We start from the raw sequence: 25,245 nt of genomic DNA on the forward strand, positions 1-25,245 counted from the left end.
TGAGGAATTTGCTAAACAAATCCCTGGCAAGGCACCAACATTGATGTTGTATGTACAAATCCTTTCAAATACAAATGGCAAAACACACCACCAAGTCCTTAATTCCTAAACTTTCAGAATTTCAATCTCTTAACCTGTTTGAGTGTTGACTCACTTGCTTCTCGAAAGGCGCATGCCATTTATTACTTAAAATTTTTAAAATTAAACGGAATAAAAACTTCTGCGCTTTGAGATTCAGCAATGGAGTTAAGATAACCCATTTCCTGTGTTTGCGTGGAAAGTGCAATACAGAGGAGACACGGAAAGACCAAGCAGTAACACGGTACTCGGAGGCTTCCACTCCTAAGCGGTGTTTATGCACGAAAGCGGGTCTAGACAAGAAACTAGCGTTTCTGGACCTTTGTGGGACTCCGCAAGACCTTGAGTTTAGGGGAGTGATTCAAGAGACTATCTAGAAAGTGTAGGGAAAGAAAGCTAATAAAAGTGCACTGTGTTTTGGGACTGTGCACAGTGAAAGTAGGGACAGAAGTGAAAAGAGGATGGAAGAAACAGAAAAGACAAAACAGCCCACAGCACGAAACAGAGGGAAGGGAGAGCTGGCGAAAGAGAAGAAGCAGGAAAAGAGCAGAAGAGGATAGGAGAAAGCCTAAAGGCAGCAGAGCCGCCTGCAGCCGTAGGACTGCAGTCCTCCCGGAGGCAGGGGGCGCCCGTGCGCCCCCTCGCGGCCCCGCCCCTCCGCGCCTGCGCTTCCTGCCCCTCCTCGTCCGGGATGCTGTTGCCGCTGCTGCGGAGTAGCTGCTTCCCTTCCTCCTCTCCCAGCGGCGGCGGCGGCGGCGGGGAGCGGGACGCGGGGATCGGGCCGGCGGCGCAGTTGCAGCTCGGAGCCCGCGGGCCGCCGGGGCCGCTCGAGTGGACGGACGCAGAACTCGGGGCCGAGGCCCCGCGCGCGGCGGAGGCCGAGGGGTCGTCGGGGCCCGGGGCGCGCGGCCGGGGGGCGGGCGGGCGGCGCGATCCGTATGCTTGCATGGATCCGGGCGCCGCGCTGCAGAGGCGGGCCGGGGGCGGCGGCGGCGGCGGCCTGGGCGCGGGCTCCCCCGCGCTGTCCGGGGCCCAGGCGCGTCGGAGGAAACAGCCCCCCAGGCCGGCGGACTTCAAGCTGCAGGTCATCATCATCGGCTCCCGCGGGGTGGGAAAGACCAGCCTGATGGAGCGTTTCACGGACGACACCTTCTGCGAGGCCTGCAAGTCCACCGTGGGTAAGGGAGCTGCGGCGGGTCGCCTGTGGGCCTGGTTTCTCCTCGCGCCTGTGGGCCTTTTTTCAGCATTAGGGCCCCTGTTAGCCTTGCATCTGGAGGATGGGCCTCTCGTTGAACTCTGGGATCTTCGTGGAAGCCTCTGATTCCATTCCCTAAGCCAGACAGATTTTCGTTGGGTCTCTTCACGCAGATTCATCCCTGGCCCCCGCCCCTCGCGTCCCGGGTCGGAAGCGGGGTCCTGACTACCAGCTCCTGGGGCGACCTCCTGCGCTCTCCACGGGCCCAGGCAGGAGGAGGTCAGAGGGATGCATCCGTCTCTCCGCGGAAACTCCCAGCCCTTCCCAGACTCACCCAAGGAATACTGAGTTGCCAGGGAGGGAATTAAGCAGTGGAAAGAAGTTAAAGCTGAAGGACCCTCACCGACGGGATGCTCCTTGGTCAATGCTCCTAGGTCACTGATAGAGGGTTTTAACCTCTTAGGTCTGCCTTGTGAAGGGGAATAAACCAGGGTTTATTTTCTCATTTTGAGCCCTTTTTCTTGAATGCATTGAAATGAAGTTTAAAATTCCTTGCAGAGACTACTAAGACAAAAACTACACTTAATTTTCTTGTTTTAACTACAAATGCCTGGCAGAGGGACTTCTGTATTTATCCCTGACCTCAGATAACCCGGTGACTGGGAACGATTCCTTCAATACAGTGAACAGTACAGTAAGGCTCCAGGTTAATATCCTCAGACCCTAAACCTGAAACTACAAGGGAAATGTTTTTAATGAACTCAGACTTACAGGACTTGACATTGAAGTTTGTCATGTGGGTGTGGACAACAGTTGTTTCTGTGTAAAATCCCTTAAAAACTGCCAAAGGCAGGGGTTGTCTTTTCAGAATAAGGAACAATCATATTTAATGGTAGGCAGAAGAGATGTCGGGGGTGTCTAAGAAAAATTGAACAGTATGGAGATTTGGTATACAGAATAACAAGTATCATTCCACATACTGATACATATATTTAGACTTGTAACTAGAGGTATTTCCAGTTTTGAGATGAATTGGATTTAAATTTGCCATGTATCACAACAGTATTGCATTTAAACTGTCTCACTGGAAAGTTAAACCTCCAATTTTTGCATTTTTTGTTTTGTTTTTGAGAACTTACTGTAATAGTTTTTTAGAATCGATCATTTTGGAAATATTTTGCTGTCAACATCCTGTTTGTTTTAAAATTTTAGTCTTGGGGACATTACTTTAAAATTCAGTAGTATAATTATAGCTTTTTCAAATACCCAATCTTGGATCATAAGAGTACAGGAAATGAAATTTTTGTTATTTTCATATCTGGCATAAAGTTAAGAGCAATTCAGAATTATTCATTTTTAATAGCTGCACATATAAGCTTGAGATGAGTTGCATCGTGTACTGAAGAGAAATGAATGCAGGTGCTAACGGGTGGATCACTGTGAAAATGTGGGTGCATGTGGGTGAACTGGGAGATGAGTGAAATTTGCTTTAGAATGGTGAGAAGTGAGATAATGAATGGTTTTCTCACCTACGTCCAGTGGAGCTGCACCCTCACTTCTGGGAAAGGTTCCTTAGGACCTTAGGAGGGGACATGGGTATGGATGCTTGGAGGCTTAGACTGCTATCCAGAGGAGCATACGCCTGTCCTGTAGGTAATCTGGCACAGTAAAGTTCTCTTAAGGCATTGGCATGAAGACAGTGAAACTAATTTGGTGTTACATAGAATATTTGGGAATAAGCAAGAAACCAGAGGCAAGGAGACCAAAAGTTTGTTTCTATATTCCCTTAATAAACATAAATACACACACAGATCCCAGTATCTATGTTCCCACACTGGGTGTGGTTGAATTTTCCTCTTGCCGATTTTTGTTTCCTCATGTATAGCCTATGGTGCTTGATTCAGTAAATGTCTCTAATTATGGAAAGTTCAGAGAAAGAAGATAATCCATGGCCCAGTCCAGAACATGAGCACATTTTAAGAAAGTTAACTAGTTCCCTCAAGTTTTCTGCCTCTCAGTCACTTTTCTCTTCCAGTGATTAGGTTGTTTGTTGAGCACCTACTGTGTGCTGTGTGTTATTCTGCTCACTGGGGATTCAGTGGTAAACAGGACATGGGCTTTGCCTGGAAGAGAGTCCAAGCTCAGGGGGAGTAATTATAGGCGAGTAAGGGAAATATTATAGATGTCCATGGGATGGTTAAGGAACCTCCTTATTAAATGCACCTCCTATCTGGGACTAAGGGTAAGGACTGGTCAGAGAAGCCTTTCTCATTGGAACCTTGTGAAAAAAAAAACTCATTCCTCACGTTCCTTTAGAAAAATGTTATTTAAATATAGTGTTGGGTGTGGTGTAGAATCGTAACTACCTTTTAAGCAGTTAGCTCATAGGGTCCTTCTGAGTCTGGTTTTTCCAGTTTCATCTCCATGCACTAGAGTGAACTCCACTTAAAAAAGATTCTATTTGGTGGTGGCAGTTTTGCCTTACCACTGTCAGGGCTTGTAGATGTCTGCTGCTCATGATAGCACAGCCTGGAAACAACCAAGTCCCTATGCATGTCCAGACTCATGTTGCTGAAGCAATGGCATATGAAATTCAGAAGCTAGATGAGTATCTCCTTAAGTGCCATTTGAAAGTGAATGTGTGTTTCTTGGGCATTCTGTAACAGGTAATTGTGAAAGTCCTTAGGGATTTGAGAATGATGGACTATTGTGTAAAATGACAAATGAGCTGTTTTTTTTTTTTGGTATTCTCAATCAAATCAGAAACTGATTTGGTTTGAAAGATACCCTAAATTCACAAGGGTATGAAAAACTACAAAGATTATTTTTAATCACTGTTCTATTTAATGGAAATAATCTAAACTGTGTGATTTTCAAATGGATTTTGTATCCATGGAATTGAATTACTTAGTCTGATACAACTAGCATAACTTGACAGGTTATTTTTAAAAAAATAAGATGAAAAAAAAATTAGTTTGCTGTAGAAATTTACAAGTATCTAACTTACCCAACTTATTCTTCATTTAGCAATACCTGTATTGTAAGCATACTTAACTGTTACTACTGTGAACCTGGGTACATGTGTGCATATGTACATCCATGCCATTACTTTCTGGGTAGAATGTGCAGAAGCCATTTCTATCTAGCAATTCTGAATTCTTGGTCTTTCTTTTTCCTATTTGACTCTATTAGATTTAGCATAAATAAGCTTTTTAAAAAGTATATTTCAAAATAAGGCATAAAAATGTTTTTTTTTTTTTTTAATTTCTACATAACTATTAGAAGCTGTCAATTTTTTTTTAGAGTGAAATGGTTTTACCAGGTAGAATCCCAGCTTGTTCCAACAATATTGCATTCTAAAAGAAACAAATAAGACTGAAGAACCTTGGCTCTTGCTTTTAGGCTCTACCATTTACTAGTTTGTGACTTGGGAAAAGTAATTTGGTCATCTGTGAATATAAAATATTACACTCTATTGTAGTCTTTGCTGTTTGATGAGCATTTACTACGTACGGGCAAAAGACCTCACAGCAGTCCTGAAAGGCATCCCCAGCTCACAAATAAGGACACAAAGTCTCAGGGAGATAAAATCTACCCCACATCACAGCTGGTCAGCAAGTAGGCAGGGCTGCAACTGAGTTCTTTCTGTCTCTTCCTTAGATCACTTTAGGATTTAAATTGACTTTCCTTTGTTGAAAATACTGATGCTTCACACACATAAAGTAAGACATTCAAGCCCTTTTTAGTTTTCTAATTTGGTCCTTGCCCTTGAAGATAGTGATGTAATTGTTCTGTAGTATCAGTTGACCTATATTAACAACACCCCTATCATCATTTGTCACTTGCCTTTTGCATGGCAGAATAATGCTCTAAGAATTGCATTTTTTATCTAAGCAGGTTGAGCATCCTAATTTGAAAATCCAAAAGTTTTGAGTACCAGCATGATGCCACAAATGGAAACATCTCCACTTGACTTCATGTTATGAATCACAGTCATAAACACAGGCACATCAAAAATATACTATAAAATTGCCTTCAGGCTCTATTGTAAGGTACATGTGAAGCATAAATGAATTTTGTGTTGTCTGTAATTTCCATATCTCATTTGTATATGCAGATATTCCAAAATCCAAAACATTTGGATAGGGGATACTAAACTTATATATTCTATCATTCAAATATAAGCCTTTCACATATTTATAAAAGTTTCCCCAAATTTTCCAAAGCAAGTATATTAAAATATAGGAAAAGTTGCTATAAAGCTGTCTTAACCAGAATTTTTAGCAGAAAAATTTCCTAAATGCTAGAATTGCCATTTTTACTTTGCCCAAGAAGCAATATTGAGGAAAAAATAAAAATTGACTGTCACCAACTTTCTAAAAATGACAACTTGAATGAAGAACAACAGAAATATGTGTAACTGGGCATGATAGCTTATACCTGTAACCTCAGCAACTCAGAAGACTCAGGCAGGAGAATTACAAATTCAAGGCCACTTAGCAATTTTGCAGGAACCTGTCACAAAAAGACTGAGGATGTAACTCAGCACCCCTGGATTCAGCCCCTAGTACCAAAATAAATATAAATAACACATACATGGCACGCGCGCAAAAGATGAGATACTACAATTAAAACATTTTTTAACTTTTCCTCTGAGACTATTCTTCCTCTTTTGTCACTTACAACAGAACATTAAATTTCCTTACATGGCCCCTGAGAATACCTAGTTTTAGAAGATAACACTACTTTATAGAGTGCTGTTTAACTAAGTTACTGGCCATAGACCCTGCAGTATCCTTACCTGTCTGTCCCATTTGGTCTCTACAGAGATGAGGGTGCCTGTTCTGAGAGCGGGGGGGCCTCTGTGGGTGGTATGCCTGCTGGGGAAGAGGTGGGTGCAGGTCATTTCCTTTCAACCGAGTCAACAATTGATCTGACAGAATTGAGGGGATTCAAGAAACAGGTGAATGTTAAGTCTGCTTTGGAAATGGCCATCTGTGGGTCTGCCCTAGAATGTTAGGTGACGTGATGGATAAAATATTGTTACATGTTTCTTTACCTGGAAGGAGTAGAATGACTGTTAAGGGAAATTGCTTTTACTTCATTCTGGAAACCTAGGGCAGAGATTTGTGTTAGAAACCTCAGAATGAATGTCTAATTCTTGACTGTATTTTATTTTGCTCTTCTAAATTTATGTACAGTCTTCCAAGCCATGACCAGTCTGCCCAAGAGTTTCACTTAAGAGAGAATTTTCACATAGAGAAAATTGTCCAGAATTCCCACTCCAAAAGCCAGACACCACAGTCTTCCAGTATCATTGTTCCACCCCTTCTGGAGAGAACCTCACAGACTCCCCTGCCAGAATGATGTAATGGGATGCCTCAGGGAGGAGTGAGCTTGAGCATTGTGTGACTGGGTTTGTTTAATGAACTTAATGCAGACTCAGACTTGTGCAGTGTCCCCTTTTGTGGAATTAAGTAACTGCCAGGGAAAGTTTGAAGATTTAGTTGGTGTGGCTTGTTTATGTTGAATGGGAATCTAAAGTCCTGCCTCCAAGTGCATTGTGCCTTCTCCAGGCCCTGTTTCCCAGTGAAGAGGAGAGGCTTCCTCATGCTTGATAGAGATCCACATTCTTAGAGATGGCCCTTCTCTCCAGTTTGTGAATCCTGCCAGAAGCAATCTGTTGGTAGATCCTGGAACCTGCTGTAGAAGGGAAATAGATTCCTTTGAGAATGATAGATCCAAATTACTCTCTAGCCTGGGTGCCAGATACATTGTTCCAATTGAGTATTGGTTTGAACTAGTAAAGAAAACATGGCTTTCTCCAGTAGTTACTCAGATATTTTTTAAGAGGTTCTTATATTTACGTAAGACACCATTCTGCTAGCCATTTTTTAAGGTGTCCCAGTTTATAGTCTTGTCCCTTTTAAGAAGGGAAGTGAGTCACAAAGGGAGACATAATGAAATGTTGGAAAAGAGGTGAACACTATTGTACTTCAACAGAGGAAGAAACCGATTATTCTCCTTTTTTTCTTCTGTTACACAGTTTTGACATTTGGAAAGTATTTCGAAGACCAAAAGTATGGACCAAAAATACTACCCTTAACTGAGTGTGATTATTATTATTATTTTTAATCTTTATCCTTTAAACCCAAGAAGCACAATGCAGGTTTAATACACACTATGTATTTCACAGAAAACCTTTTTTCCTTTTTCTCCCCCAAATCTGATAGATTCCACTATTCATGGTTTGCTGTGGTTATGTAATACCTTCTTTGTTTACAAAACAAAACAAACTACCTCAGGCAGGTCTGTTAGGAAGGAACTGACAGGGAAGGCCTGTTCCCAGTCCTTAGTGAGGAAGCCTGTTTGCTGCAGGCCTGGATGGGGTGAAGGTACAGGCCCCTGTCAGTGAGGAGCTATACTATTTTTCACTAGCTTTGTCTCCCTTCCGCAAGCCCAACCCTCTATTGATTGACTAAAGAATCACACACTCACAATCAAACATTCACATCTAATTTTTCATTCTGAAAGTAAAACACAACTTTCTCCTTGGCCACCACAGTCTTTCCTGTCCTGGGTAGTGTGGGTAAGAAGCATAGGTGCTGGAGGCAGGCAGGCTATAGTTCTAGCCCCTGCACAAGTTGTCAGTATACCCTTAGGTGATTTAACTCAGGATCCTCATTCATAGAGGATGGGGGAGTGAGGCTTACGCTGCTCTCCTTTCTCATGGTACAGGAATAAATGGGGATACAGTGTCGGAGATGCCTGGCCCAGAAAATGTTATTTATCATTCTCCTCATTTGTACTGTAAATGTAGAAACTCTGAAACATCCCTTCCTAAAACTCTATCCTTTAAATATACATACTGATGTATGCAGGTGAATATGAAATAGCAAAAGTGAAGCTCATGACCTTGTATATTTTGTTGAAATATACAAATTTACAGTCTTCCTGCCAGCTCCTGTGTTGCTGTGGACCCATTCTGAGTGGTACTAAAATTAGTATTTTTTGCGTATGAAGAATATGTTCATGATCCACTGTTTGAGCATCTATCTCCCACCCCTCATAGACACCTTTCCCCTCTTCTAATATTTTCTTTCCTTCCTGATCAAGAGCTGGAAATGATGGATGGTAGCCTTTCAGATAGAATCTTTCTCTAGCCAAGGTGAGAAGAAGGCTTCCTGGTGCAGAGACTGAATCTGGCTTTCCAGATTCAGAACTGTGTGTGTGTGTGTGTGTGTGTGTGTGTGTGTGTGTGTGTGTGTGTGTGTGTGTTTATATATATAAAAATACACACACACATATACACTGTATATTATACTTGCTTAGCAAAGCAAAGTTTTTTTCGGGCATTAAATATGTATCCATGTCCATGTCCCTTCTCTGCTCCTTTCTTATCTGTGTGGTGAATGTGATGAGTGCATCCTAGAGGCAGATAACTCTGGTTCAAATCCTCACTTTAAAGATTTATCAGGGCCACAATCTTGGGCAGCCTGCCAATCTCTCTGACTTTGAACTTTTCATCTATAAAATGGGGACAGTCATAACCTCTACCTCATAAAGTAGTTCAGAGAATGCACTGCAATGAGATAATGCACACTAATTTCTTAGAATAACACCAAAAAAGTTAATGCTTTTTTTTTATTTATGAAGGCAACAAACACCTTTCTCTGAAATTCTGTCATACACGTATACTTCCAAGAAAATGTAACTGTCCTTGAGATGTGATGGTCTCCAGGTGGAGCAGGTGCTCAGAGCTCCCAACCTCACCCTGCCTGATGCAGTCCAACTGTGCTGTGTATGTGTTCAGATCAAGTGCAAGACTGTCCATTTTCTTGTGCCTCTGCATCTCGGAGACAGACCCAGGTAGTCTATATTTGCCTGACTTGGAATGAAAGGGGTAGATCTTATTAAACTTTGATGAACATGTGATATCCTGGCCTATTTAGCATTTGAAATGACACATAGTGATTTTACTATTTCAATAGTACCTGCCTGTGAGACGATTGCAATATGTCATAATTATAATACTAAACTAGCTTCCGTTTCATTGAATAGTAAGTTTCTGTTTCATTTAATTCTCACAGTTTATGTAGGAAAAGCCAGATAATAAAAACATATTACATATGTATTTATCATTCATTAGGGCACTTCGTGGGGGGTGGTAAGGAATTGAAGGATAGGTCTGGAAGCAGTACGTTGGCATTGCCTTTTCCTTTATAAGGAACACTTTCAATCTGCATTCTTCTAGGTAGTACAGATTGGGCAGATCACTGGCCTCAGGTTCAGTCCACTTGTTTCATAATGTTAGATTCACCTCTGTCTGTATGACCTTGACTCATTTCTTAATTTAGTTTCTCATTGTCAACTCACTTAAAATGCTTAAAATTCTCTCCTTAAGAAATATTATGTCCCAAACTGGATAACATTATATAAGATACATCCTTGGAAGAAAGGCCACTGTACCAACAGAATGATTACTGTAGATGATTACTGAAAATTGGCAGTAATTTCATAACCACTGTTGGAGTGAAGACCTACTTGAATCTGAGAATCCTGCTGTTTGAAAGTGTTAAGTCTATGGTCTGGTACAGACTCCAGGTCTTTGGTGAGGGAGAAGGGAAATGGGCCTAGAAGAAAAGAAGGAGGCTGTACATTCCACTGTATTCACAGACATGGGCCATAGCATTGTTTTTGCTAGAAAGGATTATATATTTAAAAAAAAGTGTTTTCTATTTTCATTTTTGTAACTTCTTATGGCCCAGAGAAAAGAAACTAATGTTTTAGAAATGTTTGTCTTGAGGATGACTGAGTAGTCCTGTCACTACTAAGTATACCAGTTCCTCATGCTATTGCAAGATTTATGAAAGACAACTAAGAGGAAGGCACAACTTTCTCTTTAGGAGCTATTATGATCATGGGCCATTTGCAGAATATTTCACATTTCTTTTTTTTTTTTCTTAAACCCATCTGACTTTTGCTATAACAATCTTTCATTGTGAGCAGTGGTATAAACTTGAATCTTGATTCTACTGTTCTGCTAGTATTCGCTTTAACTGTAGGCAAATTACCTTGTGTAGTCTCTGCCCTAGTGTCTTCTTCCTCTGTTGGCGTGATAGTGCCCATCTTGTTGGGCTGCTGGGAGTATTGACTGGGTTGGATGCAAGACAGAGTGCTTAACAGATATCCATTGTCCTATTGCTTAAGGAAATTAGGGTCAAAGATAAGTCAAACTGACTCAAATACAGTGGTCTAAGTCCATTGATAACAGGGATGATAACACCATAACCTGGGTCCTTTATGGAAGCCTCATTAAAATATAAGAAAGGCTTCCATAAAATTGGTGAGTTTAAAGAAGGATAAGTTTCTGTTACCAGAATAATCTATTTAGTGGACCACTGTTCCATCTAAGTGATGGAATAGTAATCCACTGGGATAAGGGTACATAGGGAGAGGATAAGCCTATAAATTAAGACAGCCCATTTAAAGAGTTATGAGAAGTGAAATAATGTCTGTACACAACAACATTGCTGCAATCACTCTTCATTCCACCTGTGTCTGCCCTGTCTCCTGATCATGCCTTTTTAAAAAAAAATTAATCAGCCCTGAAGTTTCTTAATTTTTCCAAAAATACTCTGCATTTCTCCATGCATATATAGCGTTTGATGGAGAGTACAGTGCTGGGGCAGGGGTTGGGGTCCAGTCATCCAATTCATTGGGTTGCTATTGAATCCAGGCAATGGCCTAGATTTCAGGGGGCCAAAGATCCCTGATCCTTAGGGTGCACATATTCTTTGGGGGAGACCAATGAAGGATCTATGCAGTAAGGCCTAGAAGAGTTCAGGTCCACAAGCTGGAGACATAGATGAAGAATTAGGGTTTATGGAGTGGGCATGGTTGGAGAAGGGTTCCAGTGGGAAATCTAGGGTTTAAAAGGTTTGTGGGCAGACACAGAGGTGCCCTAAAAAGAGAACAGAAAAGAAAGACAGTTAATGGCCAAGTGCATGGTGTATTCATTTAGGTCAGTATGACTAAGCTTTTTGGGACAAAGGGCTGTTCCCATTGACTGGTAGGATGGCAAAGACTACTTGCTTCCCTGTTAGTCAAGAGGCTTGTGGGACAATGGTTTTCAACAAGATTATAGATAGAAATAAAGGTGATACCCTTTTTGTCCCTTTTTGTCTTTTTCTTGCAACTGGAGGGTTGTTGGGATTGAACTCAGTGACTCCTACTGAGCCCCACCCTTGATCCCCTAAACTTCATAGGAGTTGCTCCCCAATGAGAGTCTGTTCTGTGCTGACCTTTCCTAAAGCTGGTGTTTTTGAGGTCATTTCCATGATACTCTAGTATTACAAATAGGCAACACTGAAATATTTTTGATGTAAGAAGATTTTTAGAACTGTTTTGCTGTGATACAAAGGTATGTTTCCAAGCCATAATTGGATCGAGTTTCCAGTCATTACACACTATTAGGGGCAATTAGATGTGATACTGGGTATTGCATTTAAGAACATTTTAATATGTTCTCTTCTTTTATGGAATTTTATACTTAGCCACTGTTGTTGGTAGTGATGTTATTGTCTTTAACCTATTCACTTAAACTAGATCGTCTTTGTGCTGGATAAAGAGATCCATAATTCTATTTACTATTAGGTGACCTTTGTTTATTTTCTGATTTTGAACATTAATGTCCTGTCATTTTATTTTTATTCACAATACTTGGTGGTTTCAAAAATAATCCTCTTATAGGACTGCTGAAAATTGATAATTGGTCATGTTGGTTGAGAGTGTCCCACACATTCAGATTCAACAACTCTTAGCTGAGAAAAAGGCATAATTAAAACCCCATGGATCCACTCCGGAGGTCTCCAGGGATTCTGTTGGTTGATTGGAGGCCAGCCCAGCTCAAAGAGGTATCACCTGCCAGTTCTTTTCAGTAAGATAGCAGCCACTGTGACAAATTTTTAAAACGTCACAGTTCTCTTAACTGAAATTTTAAAAACCAACCTATTTGAAGTATCTGGAAATAAAGGAGCAATAGGATAATAGTTGTAGTAATATGAATTTTGTCCGTAAATTCTATTGCAAAGTAACAGAGCAGCAAAGAAATTTTAACTTAGGTTAATAACATGCTGGCAGCATTTTGTCATTCAGCTGTTCCTTTTTTAAAAGCAGAACATAACAGTTGTCTCCTCACTGTTACTTGGGTCTGAGAGACATCACTTTAAGGTTTGCTGTTCCCTTGTAGTGAGGGTTAAGGAACTCTGTTCAAGGATATTAGTTGTATACAGATCCACTCCAAGGGTTCAAGGCAATCTCTCTTTTGACTTTGTAAAGCAAATCAGCTCCAGAAATGTGAAATTGAGTGAACCAGCTTTCGTCCAGTGACATTTGAAATTGTGTCTGGCATGGGGGATTAAGAATTGAAATCAAGTTTTCTGGCTTTGCTGTCTTGTATTGTTTTTATTTGTGCAACTTTTCTTTATTGTACAGACTAGGGCCTCCCCTTCACCCACAGGGCTATAAACATGTCTTTGGCACTAGTGTCTATAGTGTGTTACTAATTATAAAACCAGTCACATGGCTTTCTTCACCCAGAAATCTGACTACTGCTGCCTCATGTCTCAGATGAAGGGTCAAGGGGACAGGCATGGTCCCCATGCTTGCTGCTGCCATCATACCACTGACACATGGGCCCCCTCCTGTCAGTGGCTGTGGTCATCCCCTTAGGAAGCAGTTAGGAAGTAGAACCTGTGGGGAATCTGCTTCTAGTGCTCACAATCAGTCAGCATCCCCTTTGTTGTTCTTAGTTGTGAAAATTTTGTTTAAAAAAAAAATTATCTTGGGGCTGGGGAGATAGCTCAGTTGGTAGAGTGCTTGCCTTGTAAGCATAAGGCCCTGGGTTCAATCCCCAGCACCCAAAAAAAAAATTATCTTGAAATATTTAAGTTTTCTATAACCAAAAGACATATAAGGGAATATACACAAATAAAAAATCAGTTTTAAACAATGTGTCTGAAGCTTTATGGGCCAAATTAAAAAGGGAAGATGATGCACGATGACTTTATTAATAACATTAAAATGAATAAAAATTAAACTTGATATGTTAATCTGTATAAGTAAATTTAATGAGAATTTCTCCCTCTTTCTATGGCTAGTATATAAATAACTCATTTATATTCATCAAAGTTTTTGTGAGTGCTGAACATTTTAATTTGTTAATTTCCAAATTCAGGTGAAGGCAGTTTGAAATCAAGGTTGTTTCTAGTGTTCCCTCTAGGAAATTTCCCCAAGAGAGCATCATTTGCTTATGCAGTTATTAAGTGTAATTTTTAAATGACTTTTGTGCTGAATTGTGGTAGTCATAAATTATATTGTGAACAGATGCTAGATAGATGGTTCAGGAGAAACGCAACAGGTGTCGACTTTGCCAGTTGTGTGTGAAACGTGAGGATGACCCGGAGTTGTAGATCCTCATGCACTTCAGCCCTGACCTTGAACTTTGTGATGCTGGTTCTTTTATTTTTGTGGTAATGTACCAAAACAAAAAGGATTTTTTAAATGACCAATTGTATCTTTCTTGTTTTTCTTCATATTTATTTGTTTTATTTCCAGGTGTTGACTTTAAAATCAAAACTGTAGAGCTAAGAGGAAAGAAAATTCGATTACAGATCTGGTAAGTGGCAGAGTATGCCCCAGTAGTGTGACGTGTGTGTTTAACAGTCCCTATGCTTGTCTACTAAAATGAACTGTGTGAGCTGGCCCACCTCCCCTACTTTCTGCTCCTTGGCTCATTGTCAGATCAGATGAACAGCACTTCCTCCATGGGAGAATTTAGCAGCATCTCCTTATTTGAGACTGTATTTGCACACGAGGTATTATATTGCTCTCGTGAGAGCTAGTTGGGAGCCTTTACACCTCTGTTTTTAAATCATTTGACATAATCTCAAAACTGCCGTCACTAACATGGTGGCTGAAATGCATGTCTCCATGTCTTTAAAGTTATTTTGTGTGGTAATAATCAAAGAGAGCCCACTGTGTTCACAACCAGATTGGCAGGAGGCGAAGGCACACCACCTGGGGACAGTTCAGGGTGGCGCTGTGGGCAGGCACACCACACCCCTTCTAGGTGTTCTGCAGGTGCCCCCTCTGCCTGCCAGAAGTGAATCCAAAGGCTCCTTCCTGAAAAGAAGCTCCTTTCTCGACTCAAATCAGAAAGAGAAACCAAACCAGCTGCATTTAACCGAGTTCAGTGCTCACCACTTTCCCTTCTTTATTAACAGCCCAAGGGTAACCTTCAGAAGTATATAAGGTTGCTAGAGATCTCTCAGGAAGAAAGGATAGGCTCTGGTCTGCTGGAGCTTGAGAAATGGCACAGCCGAGCTGTGCTGAGGATGCTGTTGTGTTTTCCATGATGCCGGTGCAGTGCACTCAGCCTACTAACTCCTCTCGGCAGGTCACCCTCAGCTCTGACTGTCTGTCCACCATCTGTGTGTGTTTGCTTTCATCTTCGTTAATCGCTGCTTCATCTGTGGCATCGCCGGTCATCTAACGCTTGAATGTTAGTGCCATGTCTCCATCCTTCATCTGTGTCCCTGTCTGGGGCACCACTGGAGCTGAGCCAGCATTGCTCGCCTTCTGAGGTGTCTGAGGTAATATCTTCATTTGGCCATCTGCAACTCCATAACCCACACTGAGGGGCTTCAGGGTTTAATTTTGTATTGTGTTTTGTTTTAGACTTGATTACACAACATTAAAGTCAAATCTAAATAGTGAATAACATAAAGTAGATATTTCTTACACTAACCCCTGAAAAGGCAGCAAAGTTCTTTTTGTACATTGCTACTCATCAAAATATGTGTAAATGTGCAGGTGCTTCCCTGGAACTCTGACCACCAAGACTGTGCTGGTGGCACTGGATACATCTGGAGTTTGACTGCAGTGCCTTTGACTGATGCAGGCGGGCCCTCCTTCCGAATTCCAGTCCACAGAGAAGGGGTTCCAAGACCACCTAGTTCACTCAGACTACTTTCCCCTTGAATGTAAAAGCATTCTTCAAAACAACAACTCTCCTGCTTCCTTCTTGAGTTTTCACTCCTCTAGCTTTATCAACTGTCAACATGACATTGGTAAAGAATAATGAAGGGAGGAACAGTGAGATGATGCATTCGATTTATTGCAAGGTCAATTTGCAAGTTTTCTGCATGGAATATTCCAGTGATTCAATTAGGAAGTAGGACTTGTCTTTTCCTAAAGGGATTTTCAACAGTGAATCATATATCCACAATATTCCGACCACTTTGTTAATCATATAATTACTCAAAATAAGATTTTTTATCTTCTGAAATATTTTATTTAAAAGATAAAAAAAATTGCTAGGGTGTAGATTGGTGGTATAGAACTTACCTAGCATGGGCAAGGTTCTGGCACTGCAAAAAAGAACAAAGGAAAAAAAAAGATGAAAGACCTTTCTCTTCATTTTTGCTATGCAGTAGATAAAGGGACATATGAAATCTTGGTTTTTATTACTTATTTAAAATGTGGATTGATTGTCCCTTATTCAGAATGCTTGGGACCAAAAATGTTTTGGATCTCATAATATTTGCATAAACATAATGAGATACTTTGGAGGTGGGATCCACATTCTGAACATGGAATTCATTTATTTTTCATATATACCTTAACCATATAGACTGAAGGTCATTTTAAGTACTATTTTTAGTGTGCCTACATTTTGACTACAACTTGTCACTTGAGGTCAGGTGTGGAATTTTAGATTTGGGAGCATTTTAGGTTTTGGCTCATGGATACTCGACCTGTATGCATGGCTTGTTTTAGAGAAAAGAGCCATCCTTGTGCTATTGTAAAGTGTTTTGTCGCAGTCATATGGTTGTGTTTCACTGTCATTGGTTGAGGGTGTGGGAGCAGACAGTGGAGTCAGAAACAGCTCTTCAGGAGGACATAGAACTGTGCTGGGCTGATAGCAGCCAATCTCTTTCCCACTCAGTCCACCCACAGACACAACACCTGTCAGTTTTAAGAGGTTTGTTAAACAAATGCATTATTTTTCTTGGTAAGTTCTGTTTATAGTCAATCTAATCAAATATTCACTCTAGAGAGAGTCCTAAAAGTTTAAATACCAAAAGCTGCCATTGTCTTTGTCATAGTTCTGTATTACATTTTGTCATTTCCACATTTTTCAGTTTCTCAAATATTTATGGTCAAAAAAGAGCCATTTTTCTCTTCATGTAGTTCTATATGAGTGTACATAAGAACTTGAATATAAGTGTTGCTAAAATGTATTGACTTGCATATAGTTTCATGAATTTACATCCAAATGCTGTCTTAGAAATTATTCACAGTGAACTTGGAGTCATGGTATTTAAATGGACTGAAGCCATGAACTATATCTTCTTCCTTGAAGCATAGGATTAAAATGCTTCATTCTATCAGCCCAGTTTTTACTGCTGAGGAGTTTTGTTTCAACTGGTGTTCTCAGTTAATTCTCTGCTTGAAAGAAGTGGAACATTTAATATGCTAAAATTGGTCTTTGCCCTGCAAATTAGTAACTATCATTTAAATGAACATATTAGATACAGCAAAAAAGATCTTTGCATTGTTCAAGCATTGTTATATACCCAGCTGGCAAAACAGAATTGCAGGAGTTTTTAACTTGGAAAATGCTGGCTGCAGTGAACAATGATTTAGCTGACATCTATAAACTGCAAATTTTTATAAATCAGCCTTTTATTATTACAGTGAAAATTCAAGTTCATGGAGATAACACAAATATTAAGATTCTGTATCTTCACAGAATGTCAGACATAATTAGTGTTTTACCTTGTTCTTAAATTTTTTGAAATTTAAATTTAATGTGGAATTTTTATAGTGCAACAAATAATTGTCGAATGGAAGCATTTCATTTACCCTATCCTTTGGCCTTATATGGTAACATATAATTTAGTGTATAAGAAAAATAAGTTAAAGGTGCTTTTCAGAGGAATAGAAAATAAAGAGTTTCTCAACCCAGATATTTTGGGAATATGGAATAGTTTCTCAAAGGAGCATGCTTTTCCACTGCCAATATTCAAAGTCAAGCACAAAAAGATGGAATTTAGGGTATGGTCTTAAATGGGGAAAAGAGCTATTCGGAATTGCTTTGGAAATGCCATATTTAAAAAGCTCATTTCTGTTTTACTTTGAAAAAACAAATGATCACATATTTTGATAGTGGTGTTAACATTCCTGTGACTGATTCTCTGCCTTTTCAGAGAAGGTTATTCTGGGTAGTTTGTTGATCCCTCTTTATAATCCAGCGCAATGCATCCAATTTAGTTGGTAATGCACGGGCAAAGACACCTTGTATCTCATATAGTTAAGTCAGCCTGAATTTTTCCTAATGGTTAAGGGGGAGGAGAATAGGTGTGTTACTCATATGTCCTCATAGAGAAAAAGCAACAGAATACATATTTGCCCTGGAATGTGGAGTTGCTTGCTTTGACTGTTGTTTGGGAACTGATTTTTGCTGCTATTTCCTAGGGACACAGCAGGTCAGGAGAGATTCAACAGCATTACCTCAGCTTATTACAGAAGTGCCAAGGGGATCATATTAGTGTATGATATAACTAAGAAGGAGACATTTGATGATTTGCCAAAATGGATGAAGATGATTGATAAGGTATATGTCACCTTTTTCTGTCCAATGTGAACTCTATTTTTGGGTATCAATCATTATGAAAGGAAGAAGAGGGAAACGCAAGGAGGGGGCCTGATTTTGCAAAATAAACATCATTTGATTAACGTCACAACCCTCGAGGTAGGTATTTAGTTCTGTGTGATAAATGAGTTAGTGAACATCTAAATCATCCAGAATCAGCTGAATAATAATAAAACTGGTACACTGAACTCTGATTTTTAAAGCCTGAACATGCTCATTCTACTATATCCAGTTGCTTCCATGGCCTTGGATACAGGATTCTCATGTTTCTGCAGAAAGGCTACTTGGATGCTCATTCGTGCTGCTTGAGGAGATGGCCATGTTCGTGGTGCCTGTGCACTGTCCTGGGGTCTCAGCTGGACATCTGCCCTTGACATCATAGATGTCTTTTGGATCCTCTTTTTGAACAAGATAATTTTTTCCTTTAATTCATGATTGACTTTATACAGAAAACCTGTGTCCGCACAATTGAAGTAAACTGTGTTTTCCTCTAAGAGATGTATACCCCAAATGCTCATTTAGAAGGCAGAGCAATTTGGGGTAAGATGTGTTAGTATAGAACTGACCATAATTTGAGAGTTTTCTTCCCCTTATGAAATAATTTGATGTTTAATTCCTTTATTTAACAAGCATACTTAAATACAAATTTGGGTTTTATCTACAGAGTGTATGGAAACCCACTTGTATTTTGTCTGTAGTTGTACTGATGATGTTGAAGAAGTTTCTTTTCCAGTGTTTTCATGTGTATCTCTTTGAAATATGTTAAGAACTAGACTTAAAAACATGAAGCAAAAAACCCACTCTCAGCTGTTCAGTAGACTGTAGCGGGAGAATTATGAGTTCAAAGCTAGCCTCAGCAATGGCGAGGCACTAAGCACTCAGTGAGACCCTGTCTCTAAATAAAATACAAAATAGGACTGCACCTGAGTTCAATCCCTGGTACCCCAAAAAGGGAAAGAAAAAAAAAAACCATGAAGGAGACCCAGGTGAGGTGCCTGCCCTCAGCTCAGTCCACACTTGACCTAGGTCCCTGGATACCGAGTCTCCTTATGCCCAGGTATTACCTAACTAGTCCCATTTTGCCAGCTGCACAGCATGCTGATCGCTAAGACAAGTTTTGTGAAAGAACAAGCATGAAGGAGACCCTAGTCTCAATCACCTTCCTGAGGATATGGCTTGGGAATATTTGGGAGGTAAAGCAGCAGAGTGATTTAAGGCATGGAGGTGAGGTCATCAATGGACTACATGTGCATAAGGAAATTTCATGGCTCTTCAGGGGATAGGTGTTCATAAAATGGATGCATTAGCACTGTCAAAGCATAGAATTGTCAGCCTCCTGACATCAAAAGGTCATCTATCAGACACCTGTGCAAGCCCAAATGAAGGGTTGGTGGTTTTAATAAAAGTCCTTCAAGTTCTGAAAAAGTAAACTAGGCAAAACTTGAGCATCATAACCTAAATGTCAGACGTATCTACAGCAAAGCTAGCAGGAGACTAATAATGTATAGCCCTACCTAACTTTCAGAATTAGTGATTTTCAAAGCCAGTGTAAAATGTAAATAAAGGGGAGTAGGAGTCTTATAGTCAAAAGAAAAAATCCAAAGAGTTGCATAATACAAATTGGTCTAGGCCAGTTGTGTTTGTTGGATGGCAGTTATCAAAGATAGGATTCTGTCCCTTAAGTGTTGGAGACTGATGGTTACATTCCTGAGAATGGCCCTCAGGTCCTTGAGAGATACTCTGAACTGCAGAAAATCATATTTACAATTGTAGGCTCTTTTTGTAGTAAATGTTGAGCAGATGGTTGTGGCCCACTGAGCAAGGGAGTGGTTTTAGAAACCTCAGAGTGTTTTCCTAAGGAAAGTAGAAAGGGACAGTCCTCACTGTAGTGTAAAATTTAACATACTGATGTGATGAATATGAAACCAAAGGAAGTCGAGCATGACATCTATAATCCTAGCTACTTAGGAGGCTAACGCAAGAGGATTGCAAGTTTGAGGCTAGTCTGGGCAATGTGATGAAACCCTATCTCAAAATAAAAAACCCTGGGTATATAGCTCAGTGATAGAGCATTTGCTGAGCTAGCATGCACAAAGCTCTGGGTTCAATTCCCAGTATAGCCACAAAGTTAAAAAAAGAAAGAAATACAAAGGAAGAAATTCCCTAAATCGTAAGGGCCCCTTTAGGTACTGGAGATTGTGAATCTGCCAAGGATGTGTGCTCCAAAGCTTACCTCCCTTTGGTTCTTGAGTCTTGTCTTTTACCATTGTATAAGAGCTATCATTCCTTGGGTGCTCACCATGTGCCAAGCATTGACACCTTTCTTGGCCACACAACTCACCGAGGCCACACAATTCAGATGTCTTTTGATGGAGTCTGTTTCAAATAATTTTAGAAACACAAATTCAAATGAGTTACTCAATACTTTAAACTTTTTAAAGAGAAATTCTGTTGTGCCTACATATTTTTACAAATTTTACAAATGTGGCTTGACTTTTTTCCTGATTATCAATTAATGATAACTTCATTAATAAATTTTGGAAAATCAAGAAAACCACAAAGATAAACTTAAAATCCTGGACTCAATCCATTTAGTTTTACATTCTGCTTATTTCACAAATGTTCTGTCTTAAGGACCTACCTTTGTCATTAATTGCTCTTCCAAAGCATAGGGTTTTATTTTATTTTTTTTAATGGCTGTGTTTTGTTTCATTCTTAATCCATATTGTTGAACTTTTTCAATTGATGACCATTTTAAGTAGGCCTACTTTTCAAATCATTTCCTTAAGACAGAGTCTTGGGAAATGTTAGGTCAAAGGCCAAGAGCATAGTGGTTCTTAAGCCTATCACCAAGGTACTTTCTAAAATGCTATGAACCCTGTCCATCACCGGTTCTGCCTGGGGCCCAGGTGACGCTCACAGATGGTGGAAGATAGTGAGCACAGGAGTCAATGAGTGACAAATATTGTACTGGTTTACCCTTGCTTTGTTAGTGTATGACAGTGCCCGCCTTTGAAATTCCACAGTATGCTTCAGAAGATGCTGAACTTCTCTTAGTTGGAAATAAGTTGGACTGTGAAACAGACAGAGAAATCACCAGACAGCAAGGTGAAAAGGTGAGAGAATGGGAATCCCCAGAGAAGCCATGGCTCCCACATTCTGCATCTTACTGTCTTTGCATAAATTGCATATTCTTCTAAATTTCAAAATAATTGTCAAGTAATGGTCACTGAATCATATCCTTCTCATTTGTTTGCTTTTTTCTTCTATCTGCTCCTTTAAATTCACTTTGAATTGGAGGGGAAAAGAAAGCATGTTGTCATGTACTTGCAGTATTATCAAAGCAAGCATCTTATTCCAAAAAGCTTTTTTTTTTTAAGTTATAAAGTTATAAAATTGCTCTCATGATTTTCTTGGTACTCTAATGTATTTTCACCTTCTTTGACTTTTGCTAAGGATTCAATCATAGAGAAGAAAAGATATTCACATTTTAAATGTCAGAAACATTATATTTTTAGAAACCTAGGCATGTAATTCAACTTAAAGATCCTAATGTCATCCCAGGGATTTTATGTTTGATATAATATCAAACATATTATATATATATGTGTGTGTATACATACACACACACACATACACACGAGTGTGTGTGTGTTGTAATGTAGGAATTCGCTGTACTTGTGATCTTAATATCTGAGCATAAATGGGTCTTTACAGACCTTTAGTCCCCACTTCCCTTAAAGCTGAAGCCCAAAGGCCATGGCTCCCCATCAGAAGCCAGACCTAATGCACAAACACTGGTCTGTATTGTGCTTCACACAGAGAAAACAGGTATGTGTGTCTTCTCAGTTTGCACAGCAGATAACTGGGATGCGATTCTGTGAAGCAAGTGCCAAGGACAACTTCAACGTGGATGAGATATTTCTGAAACTTGTTGACGATATTCTGAAAAAGGTAAGGAAAAGAATCTGTATCATGGAAGGATTTCATCTAAAACGTTTTTTTCCTTTATTACTATTAATTTGTTGAGAATTTTTCATTTCAAAACCAAAGTACGGTGGTTTTACTTAGGTTCAGGAACTGAGTGTAATTGTTAACTGCATAGACAACTTGCCACATAGCTGTTTCTTATCCAGGGGTTTTTGGTGTCCTTAATGAGGGGGAGGGACTGCAGCTCAGTAGAAGAGAATTTGCCTCACCTGCATGACACCCTGGGGGGCCTTCCTTAGCACTGCAAAAATGAATAAAAATAAGTTGAGATAAAGAACGAAGGGCTGGGGTGTAGCTCAGTGGTAAGAGGACTTGCCTAGCATGCACAAAGCCCCCGGTGTCATTCCCAGCACTGCAAGAGAATGAATTAAGTACCATGTTTGCTTGATATTTGCTTTTCTTTTTTCCTGTTTTCCGACAAGATTAAGTTCAATATAAACAGTGGAGACCTAGGAAAATATGCAGACTTGCTCACTGAGGCGAGCCCCTAGGCACTCGCCTTGGCACCCTACTCCCTATAGGAGCCTCTGTCCTTTACAGAGACTTTGGTAATGCTCAATTGCAAGGAAATTGTTAGATAACTTTACTGAGCAGCAGTACATTCTTCAGGCATCTGTAGGCCTGCATTTAAAATTTTTTAGTAAGTACTTAAATTTATTTATACAGTTTACACCTTGGTATCTGCTATTGATTGGTTCCAGGGCCCCTGAAGATACCAGACTCCATGGTTATATAAGTCCTTTATATGAAAGAGCTTGGTATTTGCATAGAACCTACACATAGCCTCTCATATACTTTAAATCATCTCTAGATTATTATGCTATTATGATTCTTAATACAGTGTTAGTGCCATGCAAATACTTGCTAGGCTGTATTGTTTAGAGAAAAATGACAAGAAAAATAAAGTCTGCATGTTCAATGTAGGTGCAGTTTTTTTTTCCAAATATTTTCAGTCCAAGTTTCCTTGTATTGCAGATGCCAACAATTATAATTTTTTTTAAATATTTTCATTAGCCATTGGTAACTTTTATTTATTCGTATGTAGTGCTGAGAACCAAGCTCAGTGCCTCACACATGCTAGGCAAGCACTCTAGCACGTGTGAGGCCACTGAGCCACAACCCCAGCCCCAACAATTATAATTTTTCAGTTCGAACAATTCAGAAATTTCTAATACAATAGTTTTTATATAATTGCCAACAGAGGTTATTACTTTCTTTAGTAAGCATATAACTCTTTAGAATGCAAACCATTTCTTTCATTTATTAAAAAACGTAAAGCAAGTTATCATAATACTCTGGGTTCTGCGAAAATAAATGTTGAGGAAGTTGATCTGGTCTCTTCTGCCACATGGTGTTCATATTGTGAGTTGGAGTGCCATGAACTATGTTGTTCATTTCATTTGTCTAACCAACCTCTGATGATCATAGAGCTTTATACTAGTTTTATTTTTTATTATTTATTTATTTTTGTAGTGCTAGGAATCGAACCCAGGACCTCTACCATAGAAGCACACCTCTTTCAGAGAGCTTTATAAAACACTTTTTTATATATATAATTGTGCAGTTTATAAAGAGATTGTAAAACTCTTATAAGGTTAAAGTGTATTTGTTTTCTCATTACCCTTCAGATGCCTCTGGATATTTTAAGGAATGAGCTGTCCAATAGCATTCTCTCATTACAACCAGAACCTGAAATCCCACCGGAATTGCCTCCACCAAGACCGCATGTCAGATGCTGTTGATTTGCTACTTTGGAGACAAGGTGGAAATGATTCCTGAAGAGGGGAAAAAACATTCTATTCTGCACTACAATCATTTTGACAATTTCCTTTCGCACTTTGTAATCCAAGTCAGAGCTATACACTAACTTGTAAATATGCAAATATGCAATCCTGGGTAAGTTTGGATTATAAATTACATATTTCCCTCCAAATTATATTTCTTTCATCCCTAGTGTACATACACTGGGAAACATAGTACTTCTAATATGAAGAATGGGAGAGATGAAAGGTATAATGTTTCTTAAATAATATAATTGTCCTTGTTAATTATACTATGAGGACAGAAGATATTCTGATAAGAAGAGAGAATGTGGTGCTTTGCTTACTGTTTTAAAGAAAATTTGTAAAACTTAAAGACTTTTGAGGAAAAAATAAACTATGTTAAGTGCTTTTTTCTTTATTTACAAGACATTTCCTCAGCTGTAGCATCTTTGGAGTGTTTCTGCCATAAAGCAAATTTCCATTCATAGCTGTTGTTGAAGGTTATTTATTAATGTTCTGTAATGATAGGATATTCCTAGTTAGAGGTTGGATTTGACTTGGTCCTGAGGCCACAGAATCTCTCATGGTTTCCTGATAGATGTACCCTATGCTTTTAAGAACAACAAGATTCAAGAAAGAAGTGTTTTTGAAACTATAGAAAAAAGATTTTAAAACAACGCTGCTGTCCTAAACAAATCCTGTTTAAAGGAATTTTAAAGAGATACATTTTATTATATCAAAGAACATACATGTATTTGCCTAAACATTCTGTATCTTTGTAATGATAAAACTTTTCCCCTTTATGGTGAAGCCTATTCCTATTAAGCATAGACTGTGTTCAATATTTGTTTTTGTTTTTGATATTTTTTTCCCTTTTTTTTTTTTTTTTGTCTGATAATGAATTTGTGAACTCTATCTTTGGTATATCTTTTATTAAACTGCACTGTTTTGTTTAGTCAAGGTAAATAAGTAAGTATGTATTTGAATAACTTGGCGTGTCTTGAGTGTTGTGGTATGAGCAGCATTGTGGTCTTTCTACACTAATGAAGTGCAAATAAAATTTTGTATTTATGAATGACAGTTGGTTACCACATTTATTTGTAATTTAATTTTAAAGCATATGTTAATTTTCTTCACAAACTCCACATATGTATCTTTTTGAAAGTTTTAAGTGAGAAAAGCGTGGCATCCTCCACTGTGGAAAACAGTCAGGCAGCAAGAATGGATACATGAAATGTGATTTATACAAATATTGGATTATTTAACCCAAAAAGAAAGGCCTGTCGCATGGTACAATGTGACTGAATCTTGAAGACATGGGAAGTGAAATAAACCAATAATCATAGAACAAATACCATGCAATTTCCCTTTTGTGAAGTATGGAGTGTAGTCATATTCATAGAGACAGGAAGAGGAATGGTTGCCTGGGGCTCAGGGAGGGAGGGGCTGCAAGTGTGTCTAATAGGAAAGATGGAAACGTTTGGGGAGATGGGTGGTTG

General features: G+C 39.3%; 1 protein-coding gene across 2 annotated transcripts; it reads left to right on the plus strand.

The window, feature by feature from the left end:
* Nucleotides 1-308: 308 nt before the first annotated feature.
* On the plus strand, nt 309-24,826 carry RAB12 (RAB12, member RAS oncogene family). Of its 2 annotated transcripts, none has more exons than XM_079108451.1 (6): nt 309-1,256; nt 13,892-13,952; nt 17,816-17,954; nt 20,987-21,109; nt 21,843-21,947; nt 23,612-24,826. In XM_079108451.1, the coding sequence occupies exons 1-6, from the start codon at nt 770-772 to the stop codon at nt 23,723-23,725; spliced, it is 1,029 nt and encodes a 342-aa protein (XP_078964577.1). In that variant the 5' UTR covers nt 309-769; the 3' UTR covers nt 23,726-24,826. The 2 variants fall into 2 exon arrangements, with proteins under 2 accessions (XP_078964577.1, XP_078964578.1); XM_079108452.1 differs by having other exon boundaries at nt 737-1,256; nt 21,020-21,109.
* The last annotated feature ends 419 nt before the right edge of the window (nt 24,827-25,245 follow it).

This window comes from Sciurus vulgaris, assembly GCF_902686455.1.
Source record: "Sciurus vulgaris genome assembly, chromosome: 13".
Lineage (NCBI taxonomy): Eukaryota > Metazoa > Chordata > Mammalia > Rodentia > Sciuridae > Sciurus > Sciurus vulgaris.